General features: G+C 42.0%; 1 protein-coding gene across 2 annotated transcripts in view; it reads right to left on the reverse strand.

The window, feature by feature from the left end:
* The window catches only part of MTMR2 (myotubularin related protein 2), a 61,981-nt gene that overhangs the window by 33,154 nt on the left and 11,499 nt on the right, over positions 1–17,328 (reverse strand). For both annotated transcript variants that reach the window (XM_066312934.1, XM_066312935.1), the window contains exon 2: positions 7,135–7,240. In XM_066312934.1, coding sequence (XP_066169031.1) covers positions 7,135–7,240 — 106 coding nt within the window. The remainder of the gene's footprint in view (positions 1–7,134; positions 7,241–17,328) is intronic.

Below are 17,328 nucleotides of genomic sequence, written 5' to 3' on the forward strand. Positions count from 1 at the left end.
CAAATCTTGGCAGGCGCTGCATGCAATCACAAATCCATGTACTCCCTTTAAATACCATGCTTGTTCATTCCTGCCTGATCTGTCCTTCAGTTTACAAAACTGTAACTAACAGGGGGCAGGGGGGGAAGCCACCTCTTACCTGGTTTTACTCAACAAAAAGAAAATTCTTGCACTTTGTAGCTAGGAGAAATATAGCAGTTGATTAGGAAGAGATGAAAATATTCTTGAGAACATATGAAGGCCATTTGCTCATTCTTCTTAGCTTCCCATTCCTAATAGATGGCAATCATAAATGCTTCCAGAGATTTCTTTCACTGGGCATTACTCCATGTTCAAGCATTTAGGTACCTCTATATAAGAAAAATTAGCAATGTTTGCTGTCTTTGATATTTTCTAACTAGATGAGCACTTAGGGAGTATTATTTCTGTGTAAAGGAGACAGAAAACTGACTGCATCTGGCTTTTCCCCCTATCTAATTTGCATGAAATCAGTATTTTTCAACCCAGAGGTTGGCTACTCTGTGGGTTTTCCTTGAAAGGGGGAGGTGCAGAAAAGGACTTACTGGGAAGAGGTGGAAGGAGGGGACCAAGATTTTCCATTTCTTGGGATATTATAAAATGAAAATTACTGTAATTCTTTTGAAATATGCAGCATTTACTAGAAACTGGAGTCCTCAAAAAATGTGGCAATGGCAGGGGCTAAATTCCAGTCACTGACAGGGCTGTCCTGGTATGACCACACTTATGGACAAGAGAATCATTCATTCTCCAGAACCAGTCCTTTATGTCTTTGTTCATCAACAGCTTAATGCTCCAAAGAAACGAAGGCCATTTCCCCCAGGCACCCACACGCAATTTGTATGGTCAAAATCAGAATTTCAAGATAGTTCAAATATGTTTCCCTGTAAGACTTCCTTACTTCTCTTCTGCTGCTCTTTAAGTCCCTCTGACACCTTTGATAACACAAAGCATTGCCTGTTCTTGGATTTGGCCCTTGGACTTCCCCCCTGTGTACAAAGGGACCAATGGAAATACTACTGGCATACCAGGTAAAGGCCACTTCTGCCTGCAAAGCTTCTACTCCTGTCCAGACACACAAAAACCTGAAATGCACCCCATGTGAGAACAGAACCAAGCAATGATGCAGAGAAATATACGGTCAAGTCTTTGTACAGTGACAGTAAAAAGATGAACAGTTTATTCAATTTCACTGCTGCATCACCAGCTCACATCTAGCCAAGTGTTTTGTGACCACAGGTCAATTATCTTCACCATCTGGTGCCTTGTGCAATACAGTCTGTAACTTAATAGCAGTCACAGTCCAGCGCACCGGGAAGGAGAGCTCCCAACACGGAAAACATCTTTGTATTTGCTATAAACTAGGCTACTTACAGGCAGTCCCATGCAAAGAGTCAAGGGCTAGTGTGAAACAGGAATATTTATCTCCATATATTAGCACAGAGCTGACTGGCGGGGCAGAAAGACTTCAGCTACCATGGAGGAGCTTAAGCAGAGGTTTTGTCATGATTTAGTGCTTCCAAGCCGGCATCACTCACTGACTGAAAAGTCCCTTAAAATCAAAACTGAAAAACATTGCTTAAATGAGTGCTTAGAGTTTAAAATGTTATGTCACTCTCTAAACCCAGCTCTTGTTGGACATGTGTTACACATAACCAAAGCCTGACACACTTCCTGCATTGGCAGGGAGATAGTAATGGAAAAGCTCAGTGAGGCTAGTTTTAGTGATTTACAGCAAAGGATGGAGGGGAGGGGGGGAAACACATCTTTCTTCAATATGTGTTTCTACTAACAATATACATGTCCTACATAAAACTAGTCTAAGCTACTTTGCACTAAAGCTAGAATAAAGCAAGACAAAGGTGGCAAAGTCAGTGACTGGCATTTCAATTAATCCTGCCCAATATCACCTGAGGGACAGGATTTACCTCAATTTTAGAAGTCTGTATCTGCAGATATTACTCTGCACACTCTCCACAGTCAGAAGAGAAACACATTAGGTTCTCAAAATAGATAAAAGGGCACCTTTACTCAAGCCCAGTTAAAACTGGGGATCCACAGAAACTACTTGCTGCCCTTCAAAGTATGTTCCCAACATCTGCACCTAGGACTTCACTAGCTCAGCTCCACAACATTCTCACCTAACCTGGGCATATCCTTAAATCTGAGATAGATCAGATCATAAGTGATCTATGTCCTTCTATTGAGCGCAAAGGAATTGTGGTTGGCTAGCTTGAATGCAGGCTTGCCCAAACAGATTTAATCCAGGAAACCTAAGGAGACAGCAACAGTATCCATTTACTGTCTTGGAAGGCAATACTCCTTCATATACCTTTTGTCATGCACCAGTTATGTATCTTACAAAATAAACCACATGGGCTTGTCTACAGTCTCTGACCATACACATAATAGATAACAAATTAAGGTTACACAAGCCACTCTGTTTCTTCCCCTTTTTAACCTTCACGTCCTGGGAATACTACAATAATATTCTTGCATCTCATGCATAAACCTACTGTAAATCCACCAATTCCTCATCTATTAAAGAAAATCACTATGCAGTGAACAAACAGTCACGAAGGATGGGTCATATGCTTGTACAGCATTTTGTCTGGGCTTCAGAGGAGCATCAGGAATTGTGGATCTTACTGTTGCCCTGAAAGGGAAGAATGGTTTAGTGGTCACAACAGCAGTGCTAACAACAAAGATTTGAACAACTTTTTCTGAAGGCTGCACAGCCAAGCAGGTGACATACAGATCTGCTGTATTTTCCTTCTTTCTAAGTGCAAGAAGCAATATAAAGAAAACAACATGTGAGTTTCCATCCTTTGGTTTAAGCCTTTGCTGCATACAATCCAAAAGCAAACACAACAGGCCTTAACAAATTATCAGGCAAAGGTACTGTTCTAAGGGAAGTGGCAGCAGACTCTGCTGGCCATATCCACTGCTTCTCAACTGCAAATGAACACGATCCGACCCTTTTATAAGAGCTGCTCCAAAGCTCTTGAACATGGTAAACATCAGGCATTATCCTATAAAGCAAGAGCTACCTAAAAATGAAAATCACTACTGAAAAAAAAGATAAAGCATCAGCAAGAAGACTTAAGTACTATAAAATGCACAGACACATCTCATATGTACAGGAGAAAATACTGCCTACAGGACTTAGGAGCAAGAAACTCACTGTATTTCATTAACCACCAACTTCCCAGATCTGTAACAGCTATTTATACACTCCAATCCCTTCGGCAAAGTTGGATTTAAGGTGTTTTTAACATCTCAACCCAAATTACAAAGTATCTATGGATTTCCAACTCCATTTTCACTTCCAACTACTTCAATCCAGTTCTTGCCTGATCTATAACTTATGTTAAAACATATGGCAGTGTATTTGCTGAAAAATCCCTCCAAGAGTATGTACTCTAAATCACTTCTAAACAGCTTCGGATTTGAGATCAGGAAGGGGGTGGAAGGAGAACCTAAGATGCTTTGTTGTTTTTCTGTTGGGATTTTGGTTTGTTAGTTTCTTCTTCTTTTTTTCCCCTATGAAACTAACTGAAGCAGCCAAAAATTATTTAGAATTAGTTTATGAAGTGAAAATTCTGTAAATTTTCTACTGGAAAGGCAATTTAATCTCCGTTCCAGATACTAACATGCTCAATATACATTAAAAAAAAAAAAAAAAAAAAAAAAAAAAACCACCCCAACCACAACCACTAACCCAAACCTTCCTAAAGGTTATTATTAACTACTTTGGAGAAAGATTTAGGAAAAATACTGCACGTGCATTCGGTAGGAATCCCCAGTGGTTCTCTCATTTACCTCATTACCCACATGTGCGCACACACACAGAGTGTTAATTGCACTCCAAAAGAAAACTGCAGGCACAGGCTGCAAGAAATTAGGTGGGTTCTTCCCCTGGTTCCCTCCTCCCCATGGACGCCTACTATTCTACTAAAAATTCCCCACAGAAAAAGGGAGTGATAATTGTAGCTATCACAAAGTGTTTTTCCATCATCACAGAAATTTAATTCCTAAATTTGAGCCAATGCACACGCAGAGGCAGAGACCAAATAGAGGTAGGAGTGATGATGAATCCATGTAGCAATTCTCTCTAGCAGCAAAAATTTAAACACACAATAAGATAATCATAATCCCATAACTGGCATATCCACTTCAAAATCCTGAAAAGCTTATTTTCAGCCTCTTAAAGCTGACTGATGCAACACTTTCCAGCAAGAACACTGCACAGCCCAGGCACTTGACACCCATACCACAGAGTTACCACAAAATGCATCAGTTCCCTCTTCAGGGCTCGTTCTCTTACATTCTTTCAGGAACAGTGAGACCTCTTTTTGTCCCACGGTAATGAGATGCTTAGCTCAAATCTCAGTACCTGGTAACACTTGGGAGTTGTCTTGTGCCAATGAAAGCTGCACAAAATGCTCAGGCTCATAAGGAAAAAGGTAGAGCAGAGAACATGCTCGTGCCACTGTATCCGTAAATTGAACTGCCTCATCTGCAATATCCAAGGCAAGGCCACATCTCAGAAAGTTCAAAGAAAATAGCAAAAACAATCTGGACCTTAAAAAACATCTCTCTTAAATCTGACTTTCAAAACTTGGGGAACTGTCACATGACAGATGTCAATTTGAAGAAAACCAGACAAAGAATGACAAGCCCTGGGAAAGAACATCCATTGTCCTTGATTAAGACCTGAAAGAAATCATTATTAACTGACCACCACTCATAATTACCATTCCTTTTGAGAGCTGGAACCAGGCTGCAAGAGGAAGCCCAGGGAGCCAACAGTATCACACTAGCACTGACAGTGATGATCTGATGACAGATGGTGGGTCTGCAGTTGGACTAGCAATACCAACACGAAAGACTGTACACAGGTAAAGATCATCTGACCCTCAAGAACTGCTCTCCAGCATAAGACACTCTCAGGAATGAGGAGTGAAATGAACGCATGAGTTCCTCTAGGAGAATTAAGTCAACCTGTAGCAGTGAAAACTGTCCTTTTCTCCCTGTACTCTAATAAAAACAGGAGCATGGGAATGCATTTTCTCCAGGTCTGCCTACCACCGACAAGCAGCTACTAGAGTGTAAAGGAAAGACCGAGCTTTACACCTACACACAACTGCACTGCAGCCACTCACATCACCTCTGCAAGAGTAAGCTTTAGGTGAAGCACAGAAGACGTGCAGAATTGTGTTCACACAGAGTTGATGCAGGTGAAGAGCAAGAAGCCTTTCGCCAGCAGAAGCAGGCACTCACACCTAGCCTGCAGTGACTTTATTGTAAGTAAGTAATCCTCTGCTTTACCATCTTCCTGAAACACTACTCCAAAATGAAAGAGGAGCAGCATTTGTTCCTGCCAAGGCAGAACCTTAGATTGCTTAGAAATAAAAAAAGCGGGCAGGCTGTGAAGAAATCACTCCTGCATATTACAGGAACTGTGGCACAGCATGAAATTATGGGCTCTTAATGGCCTCCAGGAACACACAGGCATCTTCTGCTTGAAAAAAATCTCTCACGCAGCTAAGTGAACATCCCTCTGTGGACACTATTTTTGATTGCTAGTGAGTACAGAGGCACTGTTGAATGGGAAACCAGACAAGCTGAGGAGAGCTGGAATCCCTGCCCAGACAGCTTATAGTTCACTCAGATAAGGTGACAAGAGGGAGGAAAGAGTCACAAGACACAATCAGAGTTGCAAAGAAAACATGTTGAGCCATCTTAACCACAGGAAGGGAAAGACAACTTCAATTCTAAAAAGGAAATATTTGTAATCTACTTCTAAAGGTAGTCCTCAAATGTCACAAAAACTGTGAGAAGACGAGTTGCACATCAAAACTGAATAAGGAATGCAAACCTTGGTAAAAAATTAAAAAAGAAAATAAGTTTAATTTTTTATAATATTATATCTATAATATAATATTTACAGTTAGAGCAGAATTTGCAATCTTATTCATATCAATAAGCCACTTAACCGCAGCGCAAAAATTATATTTTATATATATTAGAGTGACTAAATACCCTGACTTCTCAGGAGAAAAACTTCAGACATATCACAAATTTCCATACCCAGGCATGTTCAGAAGATAACTTTTTGTATCCACAGGCAAAAGGTGCAAACTATCATAGAATGCACATAAACTACTGATTAATTTCCAAATCTTGGCTCAAAATTTGCTAATAAGCTGCCTTTAGAAAGAAACATTCATATTCTTGTCACTTAAGAACAGGTGGACTCTCTGTTATTAATTATGGATGACTGAGACAACACTCACGGGATGAAAAATCATCACGGTTGTCAAAGGAATTAGCTTTGTACTCAGAGATCTTTATGCAATTTTACCGTGTTTACATTTCACAAAGATTCTCAACCACAGCTGAGAAATGCTCAAGTTGTTATGGGAATGTACCAGTACCAACAGTTTTATACTCAGGGACTTTTTTCACTTAAAGCTAAGATATATCATCAAATCCCTGGGTTTCATAGGAGGAACATACAGATAGCTTTCAAAACTCCTGACACTGAACTAGAACTCTGAATTTGTAATTAACTAATCTAATAGCAGACTTAAAAGAGCCCTGTTTAGACCTTTTTTATGTCAGAGAAATTAACCGTGACAGAAGATTATTTTTATCAACCTGGAGATTGCAATCTTTCTCTGAAAGAAGGTACTTCCAAGGACTCAGTGTTTACAAACAAGCAGAAGCTCTCAAGACAGAACACTTTGTGTGTGTGTGTACACACACATTACAGGAAGAAAAAGTATATACAACTGACAGGTTGAGGACTTCACTTATTTAAAGCACCTAAAAGAAAATGGAGCAGCTTTGAAAATTCATCTCTAAGTAACGATTGCAGGGTCAGCTTTTTCAAGATTAAACAACTTTATAAAGAAGGACATCACATAGTAGAGATTACACTTCAGTTTCACCTGTTTGACTTCAGGTCCTTTCAGTAATTTGGCTAAATATATTTTGGCATTACTGAAGGATGACATTTTTTTTACCACAGCCAACTCACAGAAGCAAGATGTTCTCTGAAGGAGGTAACATTTTTGTATTTTTTTCACTTTTAAGACAAAACATACATACCCTTAAATCTGGAGAGAAGTTGTCTGCTGAGGTGGAGATGGAGTCAGATGACAAAGCAGAAGCAGATTTGGTGTGAGTGGAATGGTCCGACTGTGACGTGGAAGCGCTATAAAGAGAAACATGAGAGTGTATCAAAACTGTGCTCAAGAAAGTTCAAAAGCTGACAAGTCCAGCCACTCACAGTCATATCAGGAATTTTTCACTATTCTTATCCTTTCCACTCTCAGTTATTGAGCCCTCTGCAGTGCTTTAAGAGAACTTGGTCTACGTGCCATTACCAGGGATCACCAAAGCATACACAACTCATTACTAAAACCCAGCTCAGACTGAGCCAACACTAACACAACCACCAGCTTGTGCCGAGGAACACACTCAGAGCCTGAAGCTGGGTGAGCAGCTGCAATGGAACTGCAGGTTGAGCTGTATGTGGTGAGAGCCTGAGCCAAGGGGCCAGAATGGCCAACCCTCTGCACAGCCAAGGGCCTGGGGACCTGTGGCCCAACCAGGTGACCAGACACAGAGACACAGCAGGAGCCAATGACCCCAGACCTTTCTGCATTTAGACTGTCAGGGTATCAAAGCGCAAGGTTTCCTTTGTTTGGGGTCTCTCCTTGAAGACACCAGCTCAAGCTGCCATTCTGCTAATTAGTTACTGTACCATGATTAAATTATTTGAAGGACTGAGACATCTAAGACTCTGCTATGGAAACCTGGGGTCGAGACAGCACAGAAACCTGGTCTGTCTGTGAGTGTGGGGTGTGTAGCTGCAAAGGGGCTTTGGTCCCAGCTCAGGTGGTGAGAGAGTGACTGTCAGACTGGCTCCTGGATGGTTGGATGGGGAAGTTTCCTTAGCACTGGATCAAATCCTAAATTACAGAACCTAAGGGCCTCCATTTCAGCCCTTCAGATGGGAGATATTAGTGCGCTGCAAGGGGATGAAAACAGACAGACTCCTGAACGCACGCCAGCACAGCTCCAACCGCAGCTGTACAGTGGTGGAAGAAATTCAGAATTAAAACTCTTTTCATCACACACAACTTATCTTCTTCTTCAAGGATATGTACATACAAAGCTGAACAGAATTAAAAAGACTCTCCCAGCATATGTCTCTGGTGATATAAAATGTGATTCGCTAAATAATGAAGCAAAACAAAAAAAATTTCCTTTTCTATACAGTTTTCCTAATATAGCTGTAAACAATTAAAATAAGCTTATATTTTACAGCATTTTTATGCTGCAACCTCTCATAGAACCCTAGTTGCTTAAAATTAGCATTTGATACTAAGGCTTTTAAAACCCCAGATGGTTGTAAAGAAAGATCCTATGTGATACAACATTACTCCCTGAAGTCATTGTACAGCAATAAATGCTACCTGTGCCAATTAATTCCCACACTCTTACTGACCCCAGAAAGGTTTTAGCTGGGTGTAAAGACACTGCAAAGGACCAGTGATCAGACTTGGAAACCTAGCCTTGGCCGAAGCAGAATACCAGCAGGAGTACTACTGTTACTACTTATATTAATTAGACATGTGACAATGTAGAAATAGCAGTATCTGAGCTTCCAAAGGGCCTGGAGATTTGGTAATTGTCTGAAAATTGTTTTGCTGCTGATAAACAGCCACCAAAAGGCAAAAATGTTCCATTTTTATTTCTATTCTTTGGAGTTTGGCAAAGTATTGCAGAGGGAGTATTAAAACCAAAAACGACTACAGAAAAATTGGGCTCTTGCTGGGAGTTAGTCCTGCCTGTTCAAGAATTAAAGAGCACTGGCACCTCTTTCATCCTATGAAGTAGAAACTTCAAAATGGAACCTTTAGGAACAGTAAAAAGTTACTTAAAATAAATGACACCGGGGTGCCAATCGATTAGCACAATTCCACTGAACGCACTTCTTGTACAAGGTTCAATAGCTAATCGCTCAGCTTTCCAACCTGCTCAGCTCCTGCAGCATTGCCAGGTAAATGCACATAATGTGGATGGCCAGTGGCACTTGTGCATACAACTCATGACACAGCCACCAGAACAGGGACTGGCAGAAAAGTATCTTACATTAAAACAGCAAGAACTGAATCTGCAAAACCTCCCTTTCTTGTGAATGAAAAGGCCTCATATAAGCACTGTATTTGTGTATAGTTTCACATTACAACAAAATTGATATAAAGTGTCTGATGCTGCTGACAGGCTGCTCACATTTCCCCTTCTCAACCCAGACTGCACACTGCTGCCATCTCCATTGTGCTGGACGGGCATCATGGGATGTACACTTCAATCTGCTGATCTGACAGGGCAGTAAACTATTAATAAACATGAAGAGAGTCTTCTGTTGGGTAACAAGGCTGATTGGATTCATTACATGGCTATATAAATCATCAGATGCAGCACACAGGGAAGGAATCTGTATCTGGAGATGATGAGGAAGGCTGAGAACACTTTGCGCACAGCAGCCTGCAGGCATGCTAAATTAGGCTTAGCACTAAACCACATTTTTACATTACTTTACTTAAACGAGCTCAGACCCTTTATGTGTTCCCTTGAAACTTCTTTCAGCCTGGTTTCTGCACGGTCAGTCTTCATTTTCCAAGTGCTCACCGTGGTGTTTGCACCCGTTTAATTAACTTGATTTTTAAAAGCATGTTAAAAAAAGAAGAAACACTTAATTTAATCATTCCACAGAGCAACACCCCTTTACTGTACAGCAACATATAAGGAGATGGTACTTAAAGTGTACTTGAAGGTACTTGAAGGTACTTAAAGTTATCAATGAAGAGCAAGTAGATAGTGTAGATGCCTTTTTCGTGGGGTGACAAGCCTGACTCCTGTTCCTGAATCCCCACCCTGCCTTCTCCCACACTGGCTCCAGCCGGGGGAGCCAGAGGCTCAGGGTAAGCCTCCAGAAGCCATGTCTTCTAGCTCCCTCCCCTTTCAGGGCCCACACTTTCGTGTATTTAAATGCATTTCAAAGGTCAGCAACTCTGCTGAGTTTACAGATCCTTTAGCACAGGCCTAAGTACCTAAGGGAGAGGAAACCAGCCGCTGACCTGGCCCTGTGCCCCATGTAGGACAGCTTACTCAACCAAGCAACTGCTGCAAAATCACAGTAACCTATTGGTAGAAGCATTTGCATCAAAAATTTAACATCCTTTAGAGATAAAAAAGGGAGCTGGAAAGACTGGACAGGTTTAGTGGAGCATGCTAGTCTCCCTGCCTCAAAGCTAGGACAAGTCAGACCCAAACAGCTCCCAAGAGCTATCTGTCTAACCTGCTCTGAACAGCTTCCAAAGGAGTAGAATACTAACAAAAGGACCAATATTTCACCAGTTTTTCTGCTGACACGACTTGTCTGCCCAGGTATGTTCCTAGTGACTGCTTAATACACAAGCAGCAATTATCTAATCATTGTAGACCAAAGATTTTTATTAAAATGTTAATTAATTTCACTTTGCCAAACTAAGAGACAAACAGCATTATGCAGGGGAAAAGGGAAAGGGAAAGGAAAAGGAAAATGAAAGGGAAAGGGAAAAGGAAGGAGAACCATAATCCACAGCATGTCTGAATGTCTGTGAAAATGTTTCGTGTTTGTTCATCAGGCTTGGCTTCGAGTGGCTGTTAAAGAAGGAAAGTATTTGCATTTTAGAAGTGGATTTTCAAAAGCTCCCCACACCAATGTCCCTGTGCTCCTGCAGAAACCACCAGTGAAGCCTCCCTCCAGTGACAGCAGTGGGAGCTTTTGGGAAGCAATGCCTGCAGACACAGTGAACAATATCCCTGGATTATGCAGCTCAGCACAGTATGCTTAGGTTGCATATGTTTGGCTCACTACCTCTGTTCTCCTCATCTGCCATTTCCAGGGAGCTGAGATGGAAGAAAGGAGCAGACAGCAGAAAGGCCGCTGGTTTGCAGCTCTCTCCTCTTATCATCGTCAGGCAGCTGCACAGCTCCAGCTCCTTTGCTTAGCAAACTAATTAATCTGATGTCCCCATCTGCACATGAGAAGTTTATTAGTTTCAGTGGTTTAGTCAATCTCAGCTCCCCTTTGCTGCCAATACAACAGCAAAGATCCTCAAACCACACAGTTTCATATGGGGGAGAGCAGGAGAGCATCCTGGGACCGGCACGCAAACTCCGAGTGAGGACACCAGGGCTCCCTCCATGCTTTGCCACCAGCCCTTCTGCATCATCTCAGGCAAATCATTTACTCGTGCTTCTGTCACAGCTTCTGCACATTATCCCAGCTTTTGCCAATGTAAAGTTAAAGCTGTCTCATGCCGTACTTTTGGCAGCCTGATGGGTATGTCTGGCACCAGTTTAATGTGCTGAGGACCCCACTGAGGACATTCTGTTCTCACAGGGACAAACCCCCAACAGCTGCATTTCACCAGTAAGGCAACACAGAGCAGACCTGAGGGATGGTCACATGTAAGTGCTGGGCTGGGACCTGACAAACATCTGAGAACATAGGTAGGTTTGGACAGATCTCAGCCAGGGTTAAAAATCACAAGATCTGTGCCAGTCACTGCTAGCTGCAATACTACTTAAACATGAAAAATTATGGTATTGTCTCTGAACCTCATGAAGGTTCTGGGAAACAACATATACTCAGATTTACAAAATACTTTGAGCTCTGCCTACAGGAAAATAAGTGAGCTCCTGTGAGGAGCCAGGGAAGACCAAAGATCTCCTGGAGCTTTTCTCTTCCCCATGCTTCAGCCCCAGGCAGCTCTTCATTGTCGTTGTTGATGGATGTCTATGTTAAGTACGAAAAGAGACCCCCTCAACAGGTCAAAAGCATCTTCAGGAAAAGCAGCTTACTCCTATGACTGCCATCCCTTATTTACTCCTCATTCCTACCCCACAAAGAAGCAGGAAACAGGTCTAGGATGCAACTAACACTGATGTGTCTTTCATCTTGGTAATTATTTTTTATTATTAAAACGTTTTTCTTTATAGCCAGATTTTGAACGATAAATGAGTCCAAACGTGAGCTGTCAGCACAATGGTCTTATACAATGTCTGCATGCAGTAGTAACCCTTTGGCTATATGGAATACATACATGCAACTAATAAGAGTATTACACTGGAAACCAAGCACAGTGACTCAACTCCTGATAAAGTGTTCATTGTCATTATTAGGACTATCCCACAATATGCCAGATGGTTTTCAAACATAATTCAGACTCCGACAGATGCCCTCCGGTGGTTCCTGTTCAGGCAATTGAAAGGTATTACTGCACCCCTAAGAGAATTGAAGGTATGCCAGCATGCTGAGCTTAAATTGTCAACAAAGATAGAAAGAAGCTGCAAATAGAAGTGTCTGTGATGCACAAACTTGACCTGTTAAACTATGAACACCCCAAGAAAATATTTCAGGTGAAACTGGTGATAAAGTCTTAAGCCACTTCAAAAAGTACCATTAAATGGCATTTGCCATTAGTGACACAAGGCAATCTCCTGCAAAGTAAAAAATGTGATGTATAAAAATGTCGGGGAAGAGAAACAAAACTCATGGTTGCCATTTATTTTGGCAACTGTTACACTAAGAGTCTGACTATGAAGTTCTTTCTGTCCTAGCATAGAGGAGTAGAAAGCACAAGCACAAGCTTCTGAAGAGGAGGATGTGACCTTGCGAGGATCTGAGCATGACAGTGAACCCAAGTCAGGTAGAAACACAGAGACGCAAACAAACTGCCAGAATCGAACCATGAAGCCCTGAAGCTTTAACCTGATGCAGACAAATGCACCATTTCCGCAGGACTGAGCTCTCCTACCTGTATCCTTATCCCTGTTGTCGGGAACTTAATACAACATTCTTCATACTCTGAACTCAGGACATTTTACTTTGCTGTCTCCATGCTCCAGAGACAAGAAAAACTTCTGCTAGATCTCTATGAAAAGCTTTCTGTAAAGATCAGGCCTAAGGATGACCACTCCATACAACCTCTTCTCTTAGGTCGTGTGACTCAAGAAGAAAGCCACAACAACCAATTTCATGTATCACATAAAACCCAACAATAATTTCTGGCAAAATCTTAGACAAAAGTCACAAAATGAATATGAGCCGTGATCTGGCTAAACCATCTCAGCCTGTAATTACTGAGAATGGTCATTTCTGATCAAGCTCTTAGAAGTGTGCCTCATTCTATTCAGCAAAAACATAAAGTATGCCTATAGTCACTCTACTTCTGATCAGCAAGAACATAAATTATATATACCTTCCCATAGACAAGTAAATCCTATGCAGAAAGGGACTGGGTACTATGATGGTGATGAGACACTGGCACAGCTTGCCCAGAGAAATTGTGGGTGTCCCATCCCTGGAAGTGTTCAAGGCCAGGCTGGATGGGGCCCTGAGCAACCTGGTCTAGTAGATGTCTCTGCCCATGGTAGGGGGCTTGTAACCAGATGATCTTTAAGGTCCCTTTCAACCCAAACCATTCTATCATCCTTGACACTTGCTCAAACTGAAAAGTTAAAAAGAGACTTTTGTCTCGCTTCAAAATAAGATACTGTCTAAAAACAAATAAACAACCAAACCAAAACAAACAAAAACCCAGAGGAAGAAGAAAAGGAAGAAGAAAACCTTAAGTTCTGATCTGGAAATCCAGGAGCAGGAATAGGCACATGAATTTGACACCCGGAATGCTACAAAAAAAATATTCATGAAACAGAAGGGAAACGTGTCTCTGGAAAATAAGCCCACTTTGAATTACAGTACATGCACAGGGCTTGAGGACACCTATTTTTTGTACCAATATCTTAAAATACTAACCTGGCTCCCGCCTATAAATAACACAACCAAAACCAGTAGTCAGTGATGATAATGCCACCTTTCCAGCACCTTCTTTATGAATATTCTTTCCCTGTCAGTACAACAAGCAGCTGCTTCATTTCTCACAAAGATGTGCCAATTACTCAGACACTAACTGGCATGAAAAGCTCACACCATTTCTTCTGTATCAAACAGAATATTTTGTTTCAGCAGTCACTGAACTGACACAGCAAACAGGTGACAAAATGCACCACTGAGCAATACAGTTTCAGACACAGAGGTCATAAATGAGAAAAACACTGTGGAGGGCAAATTTCCATTTCCTCTCTTCCTGTTTTTTTAAAAGTTTCTCATTATGTACACTCCTAAAAATTAATCAAGGTGAAAACTGCAAATTAATAATGATGAGTGGCAAATACAATTTAATTTGGAAGCTTTGGATGCCAAGAGAGCTGAGTCAAATTGATCTGAATTTAAAGCAGGGCCATGAACAGAAGCACTTGGGCAGTTCTCTAACAAGTATAATGCTGCAGAGGCAGTGAGCGCTCCCCGCTCACGTCCCAAACTCAGACTGACTACGCTTCCTCCTCAATACTTGCAACACTCCTGTTTCTCCAAGAAAAAGGTAATACTGAAAAACCTCCAGGGTCACATCAGGGCAGAGGGAGACAAACAGGCACTTGTTCCCAGTGAATATGACTCTGTCCTAGTCAGTACTGGCTGAACTGGCCTGGGACACCCAGCTGTTGCCCACATCAGACTCTCCCATTTGCAGCAGCTCTCTGTGGATCTGTGCTAAGTGGTCCTCTCAGTCCTTATCTAAGTATAAACACATACTCCTAAGGGTCCTCAGAAGTCCCTCATACGCCCCTCTCCAGGCAAGCACTTGAAGGCTCAGCTGGCATCTTGCTGGAACCAGGGCCCTGCAGCAGGAGCTGGGCACTCTGTGCTGGCTTCCACTCTGCCACGGGGCCTGAACAGGCTGTGCTGCTGTAAATTAGGTTCTAGCATTTTAACACCACCCCTCCCAGGACAGGAATCCCACGGTGACTGGCACCACGTGTGCCCATTGTAACAGGCAAATCTTTCCCAAACAGATTTCACTGACAGACAAAGCAGTGGTATCTCCAGTGAGCAGTGACTGGATCTTAATTCTTCACAGCAAAACAGAAAGTCAAAACAGACTAATTCTACTTAGGCAACAAATGCCACAGGAAACTATGTATAGCATATATAAGATGCAGCCTTACCTGTGACAACCTCAGAGGGGAAGAACTAAAAGCCATAAACAAATACACTTTTGAAGGAAAGAAAAGCACAGACTGCCTCTGGAATTCAGAGAAGGCAGACATTTATGTTATATAATAATATACTCTTGCTATTCAAAAGGGCCATCAATGTCAAAGTTTACCATCACCTAAAAGAGAAGCCATTTTAGCAAACAAATCATGGTGCATGTAGGTGACAGACCCAAAACAGCCCCCCCATGTCACTTGCCTGAATGAAAAAGTCACTTCTGTTGCCAAGCAAAGCCGGGTCTCAGTCTGACTTCAGTGTTCCAAGGGGGGAAAATGACATTTTTAAAAAGTTGATCCTTCCAAGTAGCATCCTGAGCTGAATATACAGTACATCTTTTCCCATGAGCCATAAAGAGAATGTCCTATATTTTGACCGTGAACAAGCTTTTCTAGGAATGCAAATTTTGCTCTCAGTACTTACACAATGGACTACAGTGTCACAAGCACCGTTCGTGCTCCATTAGTCATTCTTTTATTATTTTTTTAAACTGAAATTCACAAAAGGCCTACAGTGTGTGTAGAGCACTTGCTAAACAATAGGCTGATTGTTTAAAATATTTGCAAGATTACAAGAAAAAAGACCAACGCCCAAAGACAAACCAATATGCATCATGTAATTAACAACAGCAAAGAGCCCACACTATCATGCTCTCATGAGTCAACAATCCAGAAGGTAAAAAACAGGAAGAACAGGAGCTATGAGACCCCTGAACCAATATTCTCTGATTAGCACAAGAAAGATAACTACAAAATTATGTGTATTCATGAGTGGAACAAAAGGGAAGTTCAGTTTCTAACAAGCTCCCAGCTGGTATGGGATGATGCTCAGCTACAAGAGAAAAGAAGAAAAAAAAATTCAAGAAGTTGCTAGACTTCCGCAGAGAACTGATACTTTGACTCTGCTCCACTAGTTTAATTTCAGCCCATATCAGAGAGTGCAAAGTTAGTTCCTACCTTCTGAAAACAGGCTGATAATCCAGTATTTTGGTCTGATTCCAGTTCCTAATGGAAATGTTTGGATTGCAAAATCCAGCCCAGCACAAGCATTTGCTTGCAGCATTAGGACTTGGGGCAGGGAGTGGTGGGCAAGGCAGACATCCCACCTTCCCCAGGTGACACACAATGGAAAAGCGGCTCTGTCCATCTGGCTGTGCCTAGGCCTTGGGAGGAAAGTTTGACAGACCTGCTAGAGATGGTGCACACATCTGGGTCTGTGCTCCAAAGCCTAGGGGTTTCCAATCACCAGGCCCTTAGCACTGAAGATAAATTAGGACTATAAGATGAAGAGAGGTTCAAACCATAATCCTGTTTACTGTCAACATAACCAAGCTTCTCTGCCAGAACAGTGCTCCCACCTGCTCTTGTCTGTGCCTTCCTACACACTGAGTTATTGCTACGCTTTTTGGCATCTCTGGTACTGTTCAGAAGAAGCTAGAGCCTTTGTTTTCAAATATCAGAGCGCAGAACTAAACTGGAAGTGAAGAAGATCTTGCCTGCTCTGAGAAAACTATTTCTAGGCCAAAATAAATATGGCTGAGGTGGAGACATCCCAGCACTTCAAGTTTCAGATGGCTGAAGCAGTGCTGCACAGGGACAGACAGAATGCCATCAGGGAGATGGCTGATTGACAAGACATCTGGCAAGAGATCTCCTGGGCAGCGATGAACCAGCACATGTCCTGACCTGCAGCTTTCTCCCCACGACAGCCCAGGCAGCTTCCTCCAAGGGAACCTCCATGTTGCATCACTGCTCTGCCAAAACGGGAACTCACAAATCCAACTTCAAGTGTCTCCTGGTGCTACAAGAACACCCATTGTCTCCTAGCACTGCCTGTGGAAAATGCTGATTCCTTGGCTTAGGATGTCCAGTGACAGAGAACTAAAACACTTGGGTGGGGCTACTATCTCCTACATCAGAGCAAACTTGGATTTCCCACTGCATCCCATAGGAGAAAGAACTGGCAACATCTAACTGTCTCCATAAGTGCTTTGAATAAAGACAAAAGCCATGATGGAAATCCTGCATAAAATTCAAAATCACCCTTGCAGTTAATCGATATTTACATCTATCTTATGAACACTGACACCTTTCCTTTTTATTATAAAAACTTATGAAGCCAGAAGAAGA

This window comes from Sylvia atricapilla, chromosome 2 (assembly GCF_009819655.1).
Source record: "Sylvia atricapilla isolate bSylAtr1 chromosome 2, bSylAtr1.pri, whole genome shotgun sequence".
Lineage (NCBI taxonomy): Eukaryota > Metazoa > Chordata > Aves > Passeriformes > Sylviidae > Sylvia > Sylvia atricapilla.